Genomic DNA, 18,089 nt, shown 5'->3' on the forward strand with positions numbered 1-18,089 from the left:
CTTCTAGCTCCCATGAACCCCGCGTGAAGCTGGCCGTGCACTTAGGATGCCAATCGACCCTTCAGGCGCCCTTCAGAACAAGCACCTTTTGATCCAGCTCAATACACTGCCTTCCTACAGCCCCTGATTGGGAAAAGCAGACTGAACCTGATTCGTAAGCAATGCACACACGTGGAGAGCAGCATTAACGGTGCTCACAGCAAGGGCGTGGCGCTGATGCTGGGCCGGACGCCACAGCCAGCGGCACCCGGGACGAGCGAGGGCGCTCGGGCGGGAAGGGCGCGGAGGGACCAGAGAGGAGCGGGCCTCACTGAAGAGCGTGTGCGTGCCCCGACGCCCTGCTCTCCCCGCTCACCCTGCCCACCCAGGGGCGCCGCCCGCGGGGTGACGGCTGTGCACCCGCTTCCAGGCCAGGGGCAGGCGCACACCTGCAGCGAGGCCGTAACTGTGCGTCCCTGTGACTCCTGCCTGGGGCTGTGCTGCCTCGGGGTACAGGGGACCGGCATCAACCTGGATCCTGACAACTATCCGCCATGGGTAACATCCCGAACTAAAATGACGGGCAGTGAAGTTCTCCTAAAAGTAACTCATGGCCAACCCCCTGGATTCTGGAATAGTGACCCCCCTCCCCCCACCAGGCTCCGCGTCCTCCCCTCCCGCCCCACCCAGAGTCCAGGACCCCGGAGGGGTCACAGGGGTGAACAGGAAGCAGCGGAAGCGGAGGAAAGGGCCGCGGTCAGCACCCCGCAGGGAGCGGCCCCCCGCACACAACCTGGCCTCCCGCAGGGCTGGAGTCCTGGCCCGCCCTGAACCTCCTGGCCGAACACGCGTGGACCCCGCCTGGAATGCGCAGCTCTGGTTCCGCGCCTGCCCCCACTCACCTGCATAGCAAAGGCTACCAATCCAGTGAAACCTTTTCTGAACCCGCCAACAAGACTCAGACACTCTCCTGGAGCTCTGGCCAGCTCTCTGCTCTGATCCCTCCGGCCCCGAAGCCTGACAGCCCCGGCATGTCCCGATGCTCCCCAGCGTTTCGTGCTGTTTAAAACCCCCGCTTCACTCGCCCTCCAGGGGGGCCTCGCGAGGTCTGATTACGCGCCCTACCTCGTGCTTTGCTGCTTTGGCTCTTCTGTCCCCTCTACGAAAACGTCCACATCTGCCTTGTGCCTGTCTCCTCGTCCTCCAAGGCGCAACCCAAGCGGGACCTCTCAGTGAGCCTTTCCTGGTGCCCCAAGCAGGGCGAGCACCGCCCCAGACCACCGCCCCCACCTCCGCTCCTGCGCTGAGCCCCCTTGATGCCCGTCCCTCCCACGTGGAGCCTGTGACCACAGGGCCCTTGCACCAGCGGGGCCCGGGGCCTGCAGAGGAGTCCCTGGAGAAGGAACCTGCACGTCAGTGGCCACGCGCCCCTCCGACTGCGTTTCCAAGACCTCCTCTCCTGCTGCCTCCCTCCAGAAAACGAAAGCCCGTCGCAAACACATGAAGAAATGGGGAGAGGGCGGGAGAACAAAGGCCAACCATTCTTTCTGTAATCACACGACAGGCAAAGGAAACCAGGAGAGCAGCGGCCCGCCTGTGTTCCACTGTAGGGACCAGGAGGGCTAAAGCATCCTGGAAGCCCACGGTGTAATTTTAAAGCCACTGCGAAACCACTTTAAAGTAAAAATAAAGCAAAAATGACTTACGTCACTGAGCTGAAAGACCGTAGAGAGAGGCCAATGCTTTCAACTGCACCACCGACAGGCGACAACGTACATTTAGTTTCTGCTTTGCTGCAGGCTGGCCACACCCACTATGCCTTGGGGTAAATCTGTAACACTGTCCCGTACAAGAAGTCAAGGAAACGCCGCCACAAAGACTGAGAGCAGGGTGCACGCAGCGGCAAGGGGGTGCCCCTCTGCACAGCGGGAGAGGCTGGGAGCCTCTCTTCTGTCCCTGCCCCACTGCCCTGCCTTCCCGCTCTCCCCTGGACACGCAACCGTTTCTGGGAAAACAACCTGGAATCCCAGCTGACAATGCTTTTTATTTTAACAAAATAACTAAGATATTGCTTAGATTTTCAAGTTGCAGAGTGACATGTATGTGAAAAATATAAAACAGCATCCATTCATTATTTAAACTGTATTTCAAGGACTTTTAACATAGGAATAAACCAACAATTAATTTATTTGCTTTGTTAATTTTGTATTCCTCACTGACAGGGAGACATAGTAATCATTAGGTGGCATTTTAAGAATTTCAAACTCAAGACAAAAATATATCATTAAACAAAAAGCATTAAAATATTATATGGATAATATATGTAATACACCCTTATTATAAGAGCACTTTTAATGTTAATTTAGATTTCTTATAAAAATGAGATGTGCTCTGTATATTGTTATGAGCATGATTCATGCCACAGTGGAAAACAGTTTTTCTAGCTACAACTCTTTAACCACAGCAAGCAGCTAAACCACAAACTTATTTTACTTGGACACATCTGTAGATATGATGGGTGTAATTAATTGCTCAGCTACAAATGCAGTTCCACGGCGCTTTTAATGACTTAGGTATACACAGCGTTAGTTCTCAGAGCAGACTAAAAATAGTGATTTTAATTTATTCCTGCTGCCACAATTACCCACAACCATGTATTTTTAAATATTTCCAGCCTATAAAAATTACTAATTTTTGCCACTTGTGTTTATCTGCATTTAGACTTTGATTTGGATAAATTAAGCTCTCAAGTGTTCCTGGCTCTACGAAACTCCGCATGTTGTACACTTCCACACAAATAAATGACTCGCACCATTAGAGGTTTAAATAATGTAATGTATTTCATGCTCAGCCTGAAGCTGGATTCCAATGAAGTTGCTAATGCACGTAATGATTAAGTGTAACTCAAATACTAACTGTGTTGTTGAAAACATGACAGGCAATAATTTGGTCTATTATATTCTGCCATTTAATTGCCTAGTACAGACATTCTCTGACACGTTATGAAGCAATGATTTACAATTATTCAGGCTGCAAAGGTCAGAAAGTGACATTATAATCATCTACACAGAGATCCCTTCTGATGCACAAAAACTAGGTAATGCCATACATGCAAAAAAAAGGAGAGTTTTACTGCATTAGTAACTTTCTATTTAAGGTTCTTAAACCAGCTGAGAATACACAGCTCGTAAGCAGATTAATGCACAGTAGAAAACGTCTAGAATCTTTTCATGAACCCAGAGGTCACAGAGTTAGAAAATGCCCTGATTCCCTTCTGATTAGGCAAATTCTACTCGACTGTTTAACTTTACACACAGGATTCAAGAGTGGACATAGGAAATTAAATCAGAAAAATAACATAATCTCTAAATCATGCATACTAGAGTCTCTGTGAATAATGGCACACAAAATTAGGTATACTTGCTAGGTTTACTGAAATCACAGGCTACTCAGGAGTGTTCTACTAACACTTTTTAGTAACTAGTAATGGAGAACAAAAACAATACTTCAGGTTGATCAATTTTACCTCTCTCCTGCTAATGAAAAGATAATAAAATCTTCACTTCCTGAGGCCCTTCTTTCTGTTATACCAACATTTTTAATTTAGCCACTCAAGTGCAATAAATGATCAACACATTAAAGAACTGGGAAAAATAATAAAATTATTTAAAAACAATAGTTTAATATGAGAAAAGTGAAACAGAGGGATACAAATAAGAGAGCCTGAATAACAGAGTACTAAAGTAAAACACTGTGCAAGCAGTTTTTTTAAAGAACATAAATCTGAGCAAAGGCAGCGAACCAGAGTGGCGGGGGCTGGAAAGAGGAGCTGCAGCTGCTCCGCGCTGGTGAAAACAACCTAGAGAGGAAAAGTAAGTACAAACGAAAGCAGCCCAAACAGCAGGTATTGTAAAAAGCAGAGAAATAAAGAAAGAGGACCGTGAAAAGGAAGGGAACAGAGGCCCACCATTACACTGCATAATTTCAGTCCCTCGCTGAAAACACTTTGGACCTCAGGTTTGCCATCTGTGCAGTGGGGACAACACACGGGAGGCACACCATCGCAGGCAACGACAGAGACCACCAGACGAAGGCTACCTACGGTGCGCACTAAACCACAGCGCTGCCTAAATGCTACTTACCAGAGTATTATGTATTATTATATATACGTGGAGAGAGTATTAAAATAAGTTAAATGAATTTAACAAAGCATGGTGTCTACAATGACTTTTTTGAGCCACTGAGATTTCCCAGTTCTTGACGATTGAAAAAACAAAGGTAAAGATCATGAATTTGGTAAAAGTGAGCTTAACCTGTTTTTAAACATGTGTCACAAACAAGATTATTAACTTATGTCTAGGAATGCTTTCCATGCTTTGTTATCTTCTCCCCCATTCAGACGTAAGATTAAGGAACTGCTATTCAAACGCTGCACCTCCTAAAAGTGAAAGTAAAATAACAGGCTTGTCAATGCAGTTATCCATCACAGGCTCTCCACGCAGGAAGTGCCAGGCACCCGTGTCTGCAAAGCTCCCCACGCCGGGGGCACGTGAGCCCCCGGTCCCCGAGACCTCCATCCTGAGCTTGGACCCAGCTGCCTAGGAGGAATCACAGGTCAAAGACTTCCAGCTTCTCTGGTCAATGAACCTTAACTCCACGATACAGTGTAACTAAGAGATGCTGACGGCAAGGGGGCGGGGAGTGTGGGGGGTGGGGGGGTTAACTTAAAATTCCCCTTAAAGAGTCAAAGAAAATCAGCAGAGGTCCAAAAAACGGAACTAAAAGTTTAAAAGGCAGTGTTTGCTGAGGGAGCAGCTGGTGCACAACCGCTAAACTAAGCCTTAGCAAGAAATGTCAGTGATACATCTGACGAGCGTGTATCTTCCCACAGAGACCCACACACGCACGACAAAAACGTCAATTACAATCATCTGACACTAACACTGAGTCAAGTAAACAAAATGCACTCTTTGTTGTTTCCATTCATTTCACCATAAAATGTTAGTGGGTTTTTTTTTTTTTTTTTCCAAGAAAACCAGTGGTCACTAAAAAAAAAGACTATTATAATCATTTCATTCTTAAAATGTGCCCGCCCCACTATTTTTATATATTATTATGCAATCAAAACTATTTGAAAACGAGTTTATTTCTTACAACTCAAATAATGAAGAGGTTATTACAAAGTTCTAAGAGACAGAAATGCAGAGACTAACTGCTGCAGAAAAGAAGACAGTGCAGGACCTTCTGTTTGTGACAGAATCAGGGCGTTAATGTCCCTGAAAGATCACTTCACCTGTTAAAGCCTGATTTTTTAGAAGGTAAAATTCACAGCAATTAAAGCTGATGAAGAAACGCAGCCTGCGCTGCTTATGCTCAGGAACTAATAGGCCCACTGAGCATCTCCAAGACGACTCAGCCATCGGTGATAATGAATTGACATTGTCAGGGTGTTAATGGACCGATGCTCCCTGCTGCCACTCATCTGATAGCCAGTCCTTGCGTTCCTTAATGTGTCACTTTAACGCTGAGCCTGCACCTGCCCTGTCCCACTGAGGCCCGCGCGCCCCCGACGCCACCTCCTCTCCGCCCCGAAGGGTGTCCCTCTCACGCGTGTGCTATAGCTCAGCTACGTCGGTCAGTAGGCAGGTTTAGTCCACGGCGATGCCGCGGCACATTCAGCTGCACTGTGAAAGTAGCTACCCTGTAGAAATTACGGCTATGTAACTTTTAAATCCAATTTCGTTTTTAAAAAGTTAAGAGATCTACCATTAGTAGTCAAATAAAATGTGGTGACTACCATAATTCTAAGAGCTGCAATTCGGGAGCCTAGATAGCTTTTCCCACGCACACCCATACACGCAGACTCTATAATAACAGTACAAGCCTCAAGATATCTACAGGCCTCTGTCATTCTTTACCTCGGGAATCAAATACATACACCGCTCATGCAACACTTCACTGGTGTGTGGTAGGCAAAGAGCTAAGCAGAGTGTGCACTGTTCAAAGTCCACGAGCCACGCCAGTCAGTCACGTATGGTTTGGGGGGCTACATATGTCAGAACCTGTTCTCTGAAAACGTTTCTTCACCCCTTTCCAGGGTCTTGGCACCGATAATAAAAATGAATGGAATTAGATTTCTAATAACAGAATATGCAAAAATCATTTATTTCGTGGACACAAGGACGAAACTGCTCACTGCCATCTAAGAGCAAATTTCCATTGACATCAAGGCCTTTCTCTTTCCTATAAGTCATATGGTAAAAACAATAGATGAGATATCTTCTTAAATCCCAAGCCCTAGAGCAATTAAAATGAACCATGTGGCACCCGACCCTTGCAGCTAAAATCAGTAGCAACAGAACTCATTCTCCCACTGATGTTCAGGGGCTCCAGGGCAAAGGTTCGTCTTCATTTACTTTAGCTGCAAGTCACTGAACCATCAATTCTACCAATGAATAAATCACAGACCACGGCTAATAAAACTGCTGGCAAAGTTATTTGTAAAACTCTCTTAAGGGTCAAAAAATGCAGTGGCATCCTGGGATGAAGTGTGCTGTCCAGCAAAAACCAGAAGGTGTTTGTGACATAAGAGATATTTCTATTTACACGGTGGTGTCAACAGCAACCAAGAAGCAGCCGAAGTGAACCTGAGCACTCCGCATCATCTAACTGAGCCGGAAGCATTCTGCGAATTAACCGTAAGAATTGCAGGTTTCTCGGGTTTCATGTAAGGTGCTTTCATGTGCTGCGTTTATTAGTTAATTTCTCTAGCATGACATTAAAATGTATTTTTAATCAGAGGTACGGTATTCAGGTCCAGCTCTGACTGCCCCACGATATCCCACAGATGTCACAGCACTTTAACACCTTTTAGGCCATCTCAGTCCTTCCTATTTAACCCGGTGGATCTGAATGGCAATTAAAGATGGTGAGTGGTTCCTTAGAGGGAAGAGCCATTAACTCTACAAGGAAAACAAGTTTTGAAATAGTTGCACGAAACAGACATTATACACTATTTTTTGAAAAGCTTCATCCCTGCAATAATCAGTAAGCAGTTGCCTGAAATTAAATCTTTTTCTGCTTTTTTTTCTTACAGAATATGTCCAATGGATCCAAAGAGCCATTAATGTGATTAAAATTAAAGCGGCATAGCAAAAGGAAAAAAACATACGTATACACCCCTAACGCTACATTATGTATTTTTGTGTGTCTTTAAATGGAATTTCCAGTTCTCTCTGGCAATGTGAATGAGCATCCTATAATTTAGTCAATTTACAGATTACAGGTTCCAATTGACCTTGCGGCCCATAAAATTGCTCCTCTCCAGCACGGGCTGAGAAGTGGGAGAAGTGTCATAACTGTATTTAAGGAATTTACCATAACAATGGGCAGGGGCTCTGCATGCATAATGTAGCCACTCTTACTCAGATCAGTTCTGAATCCTGAAACAATGGACACCCCGCACATGCCTCCCGGCTCACACGGTGGAGACGGTTTCAGTTCACTCACCCACACACGTGACACTTGTACTCCCTCATCCCAAGGTGCCTTTTGACGTGGTTTCTGGCATCGCCAAGCTGAGCTGTTGCAAAATGGCAGATCTTGCACTTGAATGGTTTGGATCCTAAGTAAATTTAACATAAAATACGATTTGAATTTGAATAATACAGTCCTGGTAGTTTAAAAAGAGGCTTAGATCTTAAGTCATACTATTAATCTAATTACAAATTCCTGTCCCCAAAATGAAATACCTGGATTCCTTTCTAACTTGAAAAGACCTGCATTCCGTAACTATTCTACCAAAAGGACCGTTTCAGGGGGTACCCCGAACTCTCAACAGTATTTCTAAGATTTAAAAGCAACAGCGATACAGCCGAGCAGGACTAAGTAGATGAGATGAGCTAAATAATTTTAAATATTTTCCTTACAATTCCCAAAAATGTCTTTACAGTCACTCCACATTTAAAATGGAACATTTGAGAAACATAAATGCACATAGGGTAACTGATATTTTCTTACATATATTTATCATCAAATAAATAATGTTCTTAGTGACCACTTCCTCGTTTTCTCATAGTTCTGCAGCTTCAAATTTATTCACACTAATAATAGGATTTTAGATTTTTTTTACATTTATTCCAAATGATTCGCTATGCTATTTTAACAGCATACAATATGAGACTATATACAGTGGATAAGGAATTTGTTTTTATGATCATTTTCTAGTTAAAAATCTGTGCGGATTCTGCAATCCAGAAGTATTGATATTCGGTTATTATTGATTTCAAGAACAAAATTTCAACATAAAAAGCACAGTAACAACAAACTTGTTTTTATTTAATAAAGAAATAAAATTAATCTATCCTCAGTGAGAAACCAAAACCATCTGAGTCAACAACCCTGTCACGGACTGCACGTGGGACGACAGCCACCAGGAGACTGTGAGCACACACACTGATGGGACACCACACTTCCTGACGTGCAGCATGCGTACACCGTTTGCTGATTTTCTAACCGCTAAATCTTCAAAAAAATCAAAACCACAAAAGTCACAGTTTAAAGTCAGTACAATATGTTTCCAGGCTCTTCGTATCATGCCTAGTCCCTATGTGGTGAAACGCCTCCCCTAACAAAGTTAGGCAGAGTATGAAGCATGTGAACTTGACTAAGCACACAAAAGGAGCTCAAACCAAAAAACTGCAGTAAGTCATATTTGATCAATGAACCCCTGTGCAGTGCCCTTGAAAAAAAATCCTCCAAGAATACTTTGTTGAAATGGAAGCACTCAGTAAAAAATTTTAGAGTCTTAAATTTCAATTTAATTCCCCAAAGCTGACAAAAAAGTGAAGCATTTAATTTTAATCTTCTAACAGAAATAAAAAAGTCAACAGTGCTAAGCACGGGCAGACAAGGTTGAATATTTCACAGTTCAATGACAATGAAGCCAGATCTCTTAATACTTCCGTTTCTGTTAGAAGGTAAATGTAAAATATACCGAGCACCCGAACGGTTCTATCTAGTCAGCTTCATGTGTAAATGTCAAAAGCAGGTAGAGACTGCAGCTCACAGCAATCACATTCTATCAATCACATTAGAAACTACAGTTTGTTTAAATGATTCTGATAAAACTGAGCCCAGCACTACTTTGAAACACTTCATCACAGCAGAGACCTCTATAAAGGGACTTAGAGCAGACAGCAGTGAGAAGAACCAATTCAGCTGCACTTTGAATTAAAATGCATTCCAGATAATAAGGTAATTAGGAAGTTATTAATTAACAATAACACCAGGACTTCAAACAAAGAAGATAAAGCTCTCTCCACACTGGGAGTGCGATTCGGGGCGAGGAGTGGAAGCACCTCTCCCGTGGACTGACACGGGGTGAGCACAGGGGCGACCGGGCCGGCCCGGCCCTCCGTGATGTCCCCATCAGTGCCTGGCTCCTTGGTGGGCCGCGCGGGCCCCTCAGCAGTTCTCAGGGGTCAGTGCCAGGGCCCGGACAGACAGCCTTCGTGTGGAAATCACAAAGGCCCTAACTCCCAGCGCAGACTGTGTTAGCTTCTCCCTTCTGTGCCATAAAAATTCAAATACTAGGGGGCCAGAGGTGATACTTTTCTGGGTAAACAAATATATATGTCCCTTTTTTCCTAATAACATTTCCATTTTTAAGCTTGCTATGCAAGCGTAGTGTTTATAGGGCACATTTTATAAAACCACATATTTCTAAATGTATTTTTGAGGTATATTGTGATGATTATAAGCTGTCGATGGTGTTTCAAACAGTTCTATTTCCTGGGGCAGCACTGTCCTCGGCAGGTCTTCTCTTCCTTCTCATCTGGCCTGCGAGGTTTTGGGGAAGGGAAAAACAGGAGGCTTCCTCGCTGGCTGGCACCTTACAATATTACCAGCTGAATTCTAAAGCCTTTGAAAGCTAAGCCTTCACTCAGACCACACAGGCACCCTCAGCCTCAATCACTGCTGATCGCTATGCAAACATGGGGGTGACATTAACATTCAAAATCAACACAACGTTCGGTCTTAAAGAACCGGGTCAGACGGAGACCACTCACCGCCTGACGCCTGCCAACTAGAGCCTGAGTTCTGTTGGGTTGGCCAAGAAGTTCATTCAGGTTTTTTTCCATTCGATGGCTTAGTAACACTTAGTTGTCATTGACTTCATTCAAAAAAATCTGTGAGACTGTACTGTGACCGCTGTCATATCAGAGTGTGTTTTCCAAAAGGCTGATCAAAACTGGTGTAGTTTTGGTTAGCCATTTTAATATTGAAGATGGAAGAAGATACGCAACATTTTCAGCATATTATGCTTTATTATTTCAAGACAGGTAAAAACACAGCTGAAACACACACACACACAAGAGGTGTGCCGTGTATGGAGAAGGTGCTGTGACTGATGGAACGTGTCAAAAGCGGCTTGTGAAGCTCCTTGGTGCTGCTGACAGTCTGACCAAACGACTCTGCTGTGGGGCTGCCTTACGCATTGGAAGGTGTTCAGCAGCCCCCTGGCCTCTGCCCACAAGAAGCCAATAGTGGGAGGCAGCCAACGTACTCAAAATACCCGAATCAATAGTTACTGGTGAAAATGAAGAATGTGTCTTCGTTTCACGGAAGAAACGTCGCGGACTTCTGGGCCGACCCAGCACACCCCTCCCTAACATCGCACGCTTCCTTCCTTCCTTCCCTCTCTCGCTCACCCAGCAGATGGCCCTGAGAGCCAAGGAGGCACGGGCGCAGAGCCTGGCGAGGGCACGGCCACGCCTGGGCCCCCTGTCCACGCGCCTCTCCGGCCGACCCTCTCAACCTTCCCTTCTCAGGCCGCGTCAGCTCCTAAACACGGCCCCCTAGCAGGTCACAGACACCAGCAGCCCTGACTGCGGGACTTTCAGGGATGTCACCCGAGTCCCTCTCCCTGCGTGTGGACGTTTCCAAATGGCACGAAGGCACCCCCCGCGCTCTAGGCAGCCGGGCGCGGGCCGCAGAAGCGCACGGGAGGGAGGACCGGGGTTCCGTCCGCTCGCGCCCGGGGAGAGGCGGCAGGCTCCGTGGGCCCCGGCCTGTGGCTCGGGTGGCAAGGACACCGCGGCACTGCGACGCTGTCTCCCCTACAGCTCCCGACGACCAAAACTCATTTACTCCTCACAGCGCTGCTCCAGCGGACTCGGGCGGGAAGAAAAGGGTACATAAAACCCAGAGTCAATCACCAAGTATGAAAACAGGGATTGGAAGAGTAAGCCCTTTTCCAGTTAGCCATTAATAACAGTCCCTGCATTACGATTTCATGGGCATAAGCAACGTATCAGGAAAGCAATTCATTCTCAGATGCGCCAAGAAAAAACTTGGAGTGGCTACCGGGAGGGCAACCTCCCCCCAAAATGACGTGCAAGACTGAAATGGCAGCCCGGCACCATGGGGCCTCCAAACGCAGTCCCAGGGACTCGCTGATAAGCCCGCCTCGAAATGTTAAAAAGTATGCTAACTTTTACTAAATGTTACAATCAATGATGTAACTTCTATAAGGAGGGTTGCTTTGTCACATATTGATAGGTACCTCACTTTCACATCCACATTAACTTGATTTTAAATGCAATTAATACACATAGTCAAGGAAGACTAATGCACTACATTCTGCACTTAACCTGCTGGACATTTTCAAATGGCACAAGTGACCAGTGCAAACCTATTTTGCATTGTAAACGACTAAATAAATCTTAATGGATTAAGAATGATCAGCTATCAACACACAAGGGAAATTAAGTGCTGAAATGCCTACATTGATTATTTTAAATTATTAGCCTTACTCTGTTCTTGAATTTGTATGCTTTTAGTGAGCTTTAACACATTTACAAGACTTATTGACTATAATTACAAGAGAATTCAAGTAATGGACACATCAATTATAAGCAACATGTCTTGACCAGACAGTTGCATAAAGAATTCTAAAGAGAGCTCCATTAGCATCTTCCTCTTAGTTTCATTCAGTTGGAGCTGCCTTCGGAGGGCATATTAAGAAAGTACATATTTTCTGCACATGGGAACAAGCCCGATTTCTAAAACCTGTCATTTCGGAAGGTAGGCAGGAACACGGCACCAGCAGACGCTAAGAGTGCCGACACCAGCCCCCGGGCGCTGGGCGTGGAGCGTCCATGTTTACCTAGGTTACGCGCACGCAGGCCTCCCTGCGACTTCCGCCAGTGAAAACCTTCTACACGGCTCTAATCACTCTGAACTGTTCATAACGTTTCATACTCTTCGTCGTCTTGTGACTATGCAAAAAGTTTCAAAAACTGCATGAATTTAAAGTATGGCTTTAATAATAAGCCATTATTTTAAAGTACAGTAAAATAAACCTTACAGTTTTAATGAAAATATGTTCATTAAAATGTGAATTTATTATTCAAATCCACTCATAAATTCAACCATGGAGACAGAACTTGTCTAAGCAGAGCACAATGATTTAGAAAAGATGTCTATTTAAAATAAAGAATGTATGGCAGGTTTATAGAAACAGTGCAGTGAATTTTTATATAAATTTAGAACAGCGGCTTATACATTTTCCAGCAAAAAAAAAAAAATTTTTTTTTACAAAAAATTTGTACCTAAACTTAAACATGAAAAAGGAATACTGTATGTGCTGAGCGCAGAAACTCAACCAGGTCCTGTCTCCATGAAAACCAAATCCCAAAACATACTGACTTTGAAAAGCATTGACTATTTTTGATCCTTGAAAGTGGAATGTTGTTGCCTAGAGTTACTCTTTTGGACATAAACTATCTGGCAATGAATATTTTTAAAGCCCTGAAGTTGTAGGAAAATTTTTATTATCTCATTCCTCAAAAGCCATGTAATACGCCCTCTGAAACGCAAAGCGTCACTGAGTGGATACCTTGGGAAACCCAAGTCAGGACTCAAAGCGTCTGAAAGGCTCTAAGACAGGAAGATGCCCAGAGCCTCCCAGGCAGCAGGCGTCCTGATAACACAGACAGGACTCTGTGAAGCAGCTGCCTGGCTTCGGGGTCCGCGCGGCCTCACGGCCCGCACAGGCGGGGAGTGCCGACAGTGACGGCTGGCAGCTGCCCCGGGCACCCCCAGCAGAGCGCCGTGAGCCAGGTGGAGGCCTGCGCACCGCGGGCAGGGGCGCCTGCTCTCCGCCCTGCTCCTGCGCCCACGTACCTGTGTGCGTGCGGATGTGCGCCAGGAAGGCCATGGAGTTGCTGCTGCGACACATCTTGCCGCAGTACTTGCAGACGCTGCCCTGGTTCTCCTCCCGCTCGCGGTTGATCTGCTCCGTGTCCTCCACGATGTACTTGTTCACCTCCCGCAGCAGCTCCTCGTGCTGCCCCTTGATGTGCAGGAACAGGCTCTGCTCCGAGTCGAAGGGCTCGGCGCACTTGACGCACTTGAAGGTGGCGCCGCCCTCCGGCAGCTCCTCCACGCTGGCCTGCTCGTTGCGCAGGTGCCCGGCGCTGGCCAGGTGCTGGTGCAGGTTGCTCTCTGTGTAGAAGGACTTCCCGCACAGCAGACAGTGGAAGTGCTTCTCCTTCGTGGGGTGCTTCATGGCGATGTGCACGTTCAGGCCGCTCAGCCCGTCGGCCAGGAAGCCGCAGTCGTCGCAGCGGATGCGCGTGGGCTCGCCCACGGAGCTGCCCTCGCACTTCCTCCTTTTCCCGCCCTGAGCGCAGTCCTTCAAGGGCGACTCGCTCACTCTCACTTCGGCTGCTATCAGGCCTTCTTCAGCCTGGTCCAGCCATTCACCATCTTCCGAGTTCTTTATTCTCACTATGGAAGAGTCAAACGGGCCAAAAGTGTACGTGGCCTGCCCCTCATCATCAATGCTGATTATGGTTTCATAAACACCGCCGCTCTCCACTGCGCCGTCAGAAGCTGGACCGTCCTCTTCCAGAATAATCGCAGTAGCATGCTGAGAATTCATCAGAATGTCCTTATCTTCCATGAGCGTAGCTTTCACATCTGCTGAACTCTGCACGTTGCCAACTCTGTCTCGACCGTGGCTCTCCGGGGTTAGCTGTCCTTCCGTCCTTGTCATCACAACGGTGACGGTGCCTTCCGCGGAATGGGCTCCATCCAGAACCCCAGGGCACCCGTGGGTGTGGAGGACGCCCCCTGCCCCGTCTCCTCTGTTCCCTCCATCTCTCTCATGAGGCACACTTGGGTCCCCGATGTCACTCAGCCTATGGCGGCTGCTCCTCACTGTCTCGTAATCCAAAGCTGAGCTTCCTGCAGTTTCACTGTGGAATGTGCTCGGGGAGCCATAGTTAGAGGCAATGTTAAGAGTCACCGTCTCCTCGGGTTTCCTAACTTGTTCCTTGGCAAGAGGCTGTTGAGAAGTTCCACAAAAGGAAGGCTCCTCACTGAGACTGGATTCTTCCTCAGTCTCAACTTCTACGGACTCGGGCTCACAGAGCGCTTTAGGCATGTCTAGGTGAGGGCTCTCGTCTAACACGCACCCAGCCGCAGCATTTCTAGGTTTAAGAGTTTCGGGCGCCTGCTCTGAAATCACTTGAAACTCTGCAGAGCTGGGTGGCTGCTGCGCCCCAGGTACAATGACGGTCTGGGACACCTCTGAGGGCCTCGCCTGCACGTCCGACGAGTGCAGGTAAGACTGCCTCTTCACCCTGTGCTTTTCGGTGGTGGCATGCCTCGTCATCTCCCGATGCGTCACGGCGTAGTAGTCGCAGGCCATGCAATAGAAGGCGAACTCCTTGCTGTGCTTCCGTCTCACGTGCGGCTCCAGGGAGGCAGACGCGTGACCGCTGACCTCGCAGCGCTCCCGCCTGCGGTCGCCGGCGCCCGTGGCGCGTCTCTGGCAGCATGCCTCCTCCTGCTGCGCCGGGCCCTCCGGCTCCAGAGGGACTTGCTCCTTCCCCTCAGTAAGGCGACTGCTAGCTTCCCCGTCCACAGAAGGGAGGACGTTTTCAGCTCCGACCTCAATGGGGTCGCCATGCCCTTGTCCTGGCTTTTCTGACACGGAGGGGGCCGGCTCAGCTGACTTACTGGCGTGTTCATCGGAACTGGCGTTCCTGCCGCAGGCTTCAAGGTGACCCGCGTCGGGGCCAATGATGATGTCTGCACTTTGTTTTCCACTTGCTTCTATTTCCACACGCCCTTTATGTTTCTTGGTGGCACAGTGCCGCTCCATGTCCCCCTTAGTGACAGTGTAGTACTTACACACTTTGCATAAGTAACTGTACTGGTGACTGTGTTTCCGTCTAATGTGGACGGTCAAGTTCGTGATGCTAGAGGCCAACAGGCCACAGTGAGAACATGTCCGTGACATGCTACCTTTAGGCCTCCCTCTCTTTGGAGCAGCGGTCAGAGCTGATCCGTCATCTTTGGCGGTCTCACCAGACTGCGGCCGTTCCCCGGGCGTCAGCGCGCTCTTCCCCGCAGAGGGCTGCTCCTGCGGCTGCACGCCCTCCGCGTGGCCTTCTGTCCTTTCGTTCCCGGAAACAGGAGGCTCCTCCTTCTTGTCACTCGCACCTATACAGACCCGTTCAATACATTCTTCAAAGCTTAAGCCGATATTATTTTTCTTAGCATTTTCAAGATGTTTGCTTCTCTTAATGTGCTTCTCCATGCCTTCTTTGCTCAGTGAATACAGGTTACAGGCCTTACAAAGGAAGTGGAAGTCCTGGCCGTGCCGGAGCTTTATGTGCCTCGTGAGCACCGTGGAGGACCTGGTTTTGTAGAAGCACTGCTCACACTGGAACTGAGGCCTGCTGCAGTGCCTCGCGTCGCCCCCGGGGCCCGGCCGGGCCGTCGCTGGCTCCCCCTGCGCTGCTCCGCCCGACTCGCTCGTGGACTCTTCTGTGTTTCCGGACTCTAAAGTACCCGAAGTCTGTAACACCGAGGCACTGTTAAGTAACCGAGAAGTCTTGGGCTGACCCAAGAGGCCGGTGTGCCGCTGCACTGCCTTGTGTGCCTCCACGTCCTTCTCAGATGAGGACCGGTCACAGGGGGCGCAGAGGGCAGCCAGGCTGTGCTTCTCCCGCACGTGCTCCCTCAGAGGCGTCTCCTCCGCGGGCACGAACGCGCAGCACTGACCGCGGAGCACAGGGGCGGTCTGCTGAGGCTGGCTGTCGTGCAAGTGCTCCTCTGGGTCCCCCCGCGGCACAGCGGCGGGCTCACGGCTCTGGCAGGGCAATCTCCCCTCCCTTGTGGGGCACCTTTGCACGTGGACTTCCAACTCCGCCTGGCCTGTAGCCACCTGCCCACAGCCTGCCCACGCACACAAGGTCTGCCGGTCCGCAGCGGCCCTCGCTGCCGCAGGGTCCGGGGAGCACAGGAGGGGGGCGCTCCTCTCGCCCCGCATCAGGGGCTGGGGCTCTGAGGAAGCCACGCTCGGGCTGCGGGCACTGCCGCTCGCACCTACAAGTCCCGGTGTGGCCTCCGCGTCGCCTGTCTTCATCTGAGTCCTAAAGTGTTTCACACATATCCTCAGAGCGTCGCTGGGGCCTCTCTTATTAGTTCCTAAAAGAGAAAACCTTTTCTTGGCCTGGCCTCTTAAGGGGAACGTGGCACCTCGTCGTCGGAAGCTATTAGCCAGCGTGAGGACATTTCGCTCGGGTCTTGGTCTCAAGGCTGTGCTGACGCCCTGTGCCGTCTGTAAGGTCTTTTTGGTCGACTCCAATTGATCTAAGAGACCCTGTGAGGTTACTGACGCTCCTAACCTTCTGCTCTGGTTTGCAACGTTTCGAGCTGTGTTAAGGGAAGTGACATTTTCTTCGACAATCTCTCCCCTTTCTAGCAATGTACTCCCAGATGGCCTCACTTCAATGAGGTCGCTGCTACTCCCACTTTGTTTAGAACTGCTTCCTCGGAAATCTTTACATTTGCTTCCAGTGTTTCTCAGTCCTTCGGAATCACTAGTCTTTGCCATTCGGTTCGAAGTGCTTGGTTTTGCGCGAACGTTTTTTGTTCCGATGGTACACGGTTTCTTAGGAAAAGGCTGTTTTGTTAAGATCTGCACAAGTCCTCCACGGGCAGCAACGTTCTGACGTCGGAGATGTGTTTTGCCAAGACAGTGCGCATTCAGAAGGCTCTCTTCCACACACTGAAAGCCACAGAGGTCACAAGAAAAGACTTTCCGTGGCCCGTGGGTCTGCGTGACATGCGTCTGTCGTGCTGCGCCGCTCTCTGCTCTGTGGAGGCAGTGGCAGCGGGCAGTCTCCTTGGACGGTGGCGTGTGACATTCCGCATGCTCTTCCAGGTCAGAGCCAGGAGAAAACAAACGACCACAAGTGGGGCACTTGGAAACTGAATCTACGTTTCCAGTGGCACAACCCACACTAGTCACCACTTCCGTGGAGAGAGAAGAATCGGGTTCTGGGTCGGGGGAGACCACCTCCTGAGCAGACTTCCGCTCAGTGTCCGCTGGCAGAGAAGCAGTGCCTGTCGTGCTAAAGCCGCAGAGGGGGGCGCAGGCCGTGGGGAAACCCGGGTCTGCCTCCAAGCCGGCGTTCCGGACGGACGCCTTCACTGTGTCACCGGACGGGACACCCACTTCGGAGCCCCCACGAACGCCCTGCTCTTCAGGCCTAAGGGGCTCCGCCTCACCTAACCTCATTCGTTTGGAAGCGTGGCTGTTTCCGTCGTCCTCCGTAACAGTGGCGGCTGATGAGTCTGCAAAGGCCCTTTTGCTCGTGGAACTCTCAGAGGACTCTGCTGTCACGTCAGACACGAGCCCACGACGCACACCAGGGGCCGAAAGCCTTCTCGGGTCTTCTGCTTCTTGGTGTCCATCCTCATCCTCGTCGTTCTCGGGCTTCTTCTCAGCGGCCATCATTTAGCAAGTGTGACGGTGTCCCTTTGTCGAGGGGTCCCCTTGGGACTCGTGGCCTGTGAAGAAAATGAACATGGCGTTAAACCTCCGAACACAGAGAAAGACACACCTGCTAACCCAAAAGTGAACATCCAACGGCACTCTGGATGAGAAATATCGCAACGTCGGCCTCGGTGCGAGCTTCCCTATACTGAGATGCATTTGATCCCATGACCCGTATGAGAAGCGTGAGGTGGGATTTGGGGGCCACATCACCACGCTGTGACTCGGGGGGCAGTACTATGGTGTCTTT

General features: G+C 48.8%; 1 protein-coding gene across 1 annotated transcript in view; it reads right to left on the bottom strand.

The window, feature by feature from the left end:
- ZNF407 (zinc finger protein 407) overlaps window positions 1-17,837 on the bottom strand; it is a 258,043-nt gene extending 240,206 nt beyond the window's left edge. The window contains exons 1-2 of the mRNA XM_090285385.1: window positions 13,168-17,837; window positions 7,489-7,603 (exon numbers count right to left, since the gene is read on the bottom strand). Coding sequence (XP_090141511.1) covers window positions 7,489-7,603; window positions 13,168-17,800 — 4,748 coding nt within the window. The 5' untranslated portion in view covers window positions 17,801-17,837. The remainder of the gene's footprint in view (window positions 1-7,488; window positions 7,604-13,167) is intronic.
- Between the last annotated feature and the right edge of the window lie 252 nt (window positions 17,838-18,089).

Source organism: Furipterus horrens, unplaced genomic scaffold (assembly GCF_987537825.1).
Source record: "Furipterus horrens unplaced genomic scaffold, mFurHor1.1.pri manual_scaffold_8, whole genome shotgun sequence".
Taxonomy (NCBI): domain Eukaryota; kingdom Metazoa; phylum Chordata; class Mammalia; order Chiroptera; family Furipteridae; genus Furipterus; species Furipterus horrens.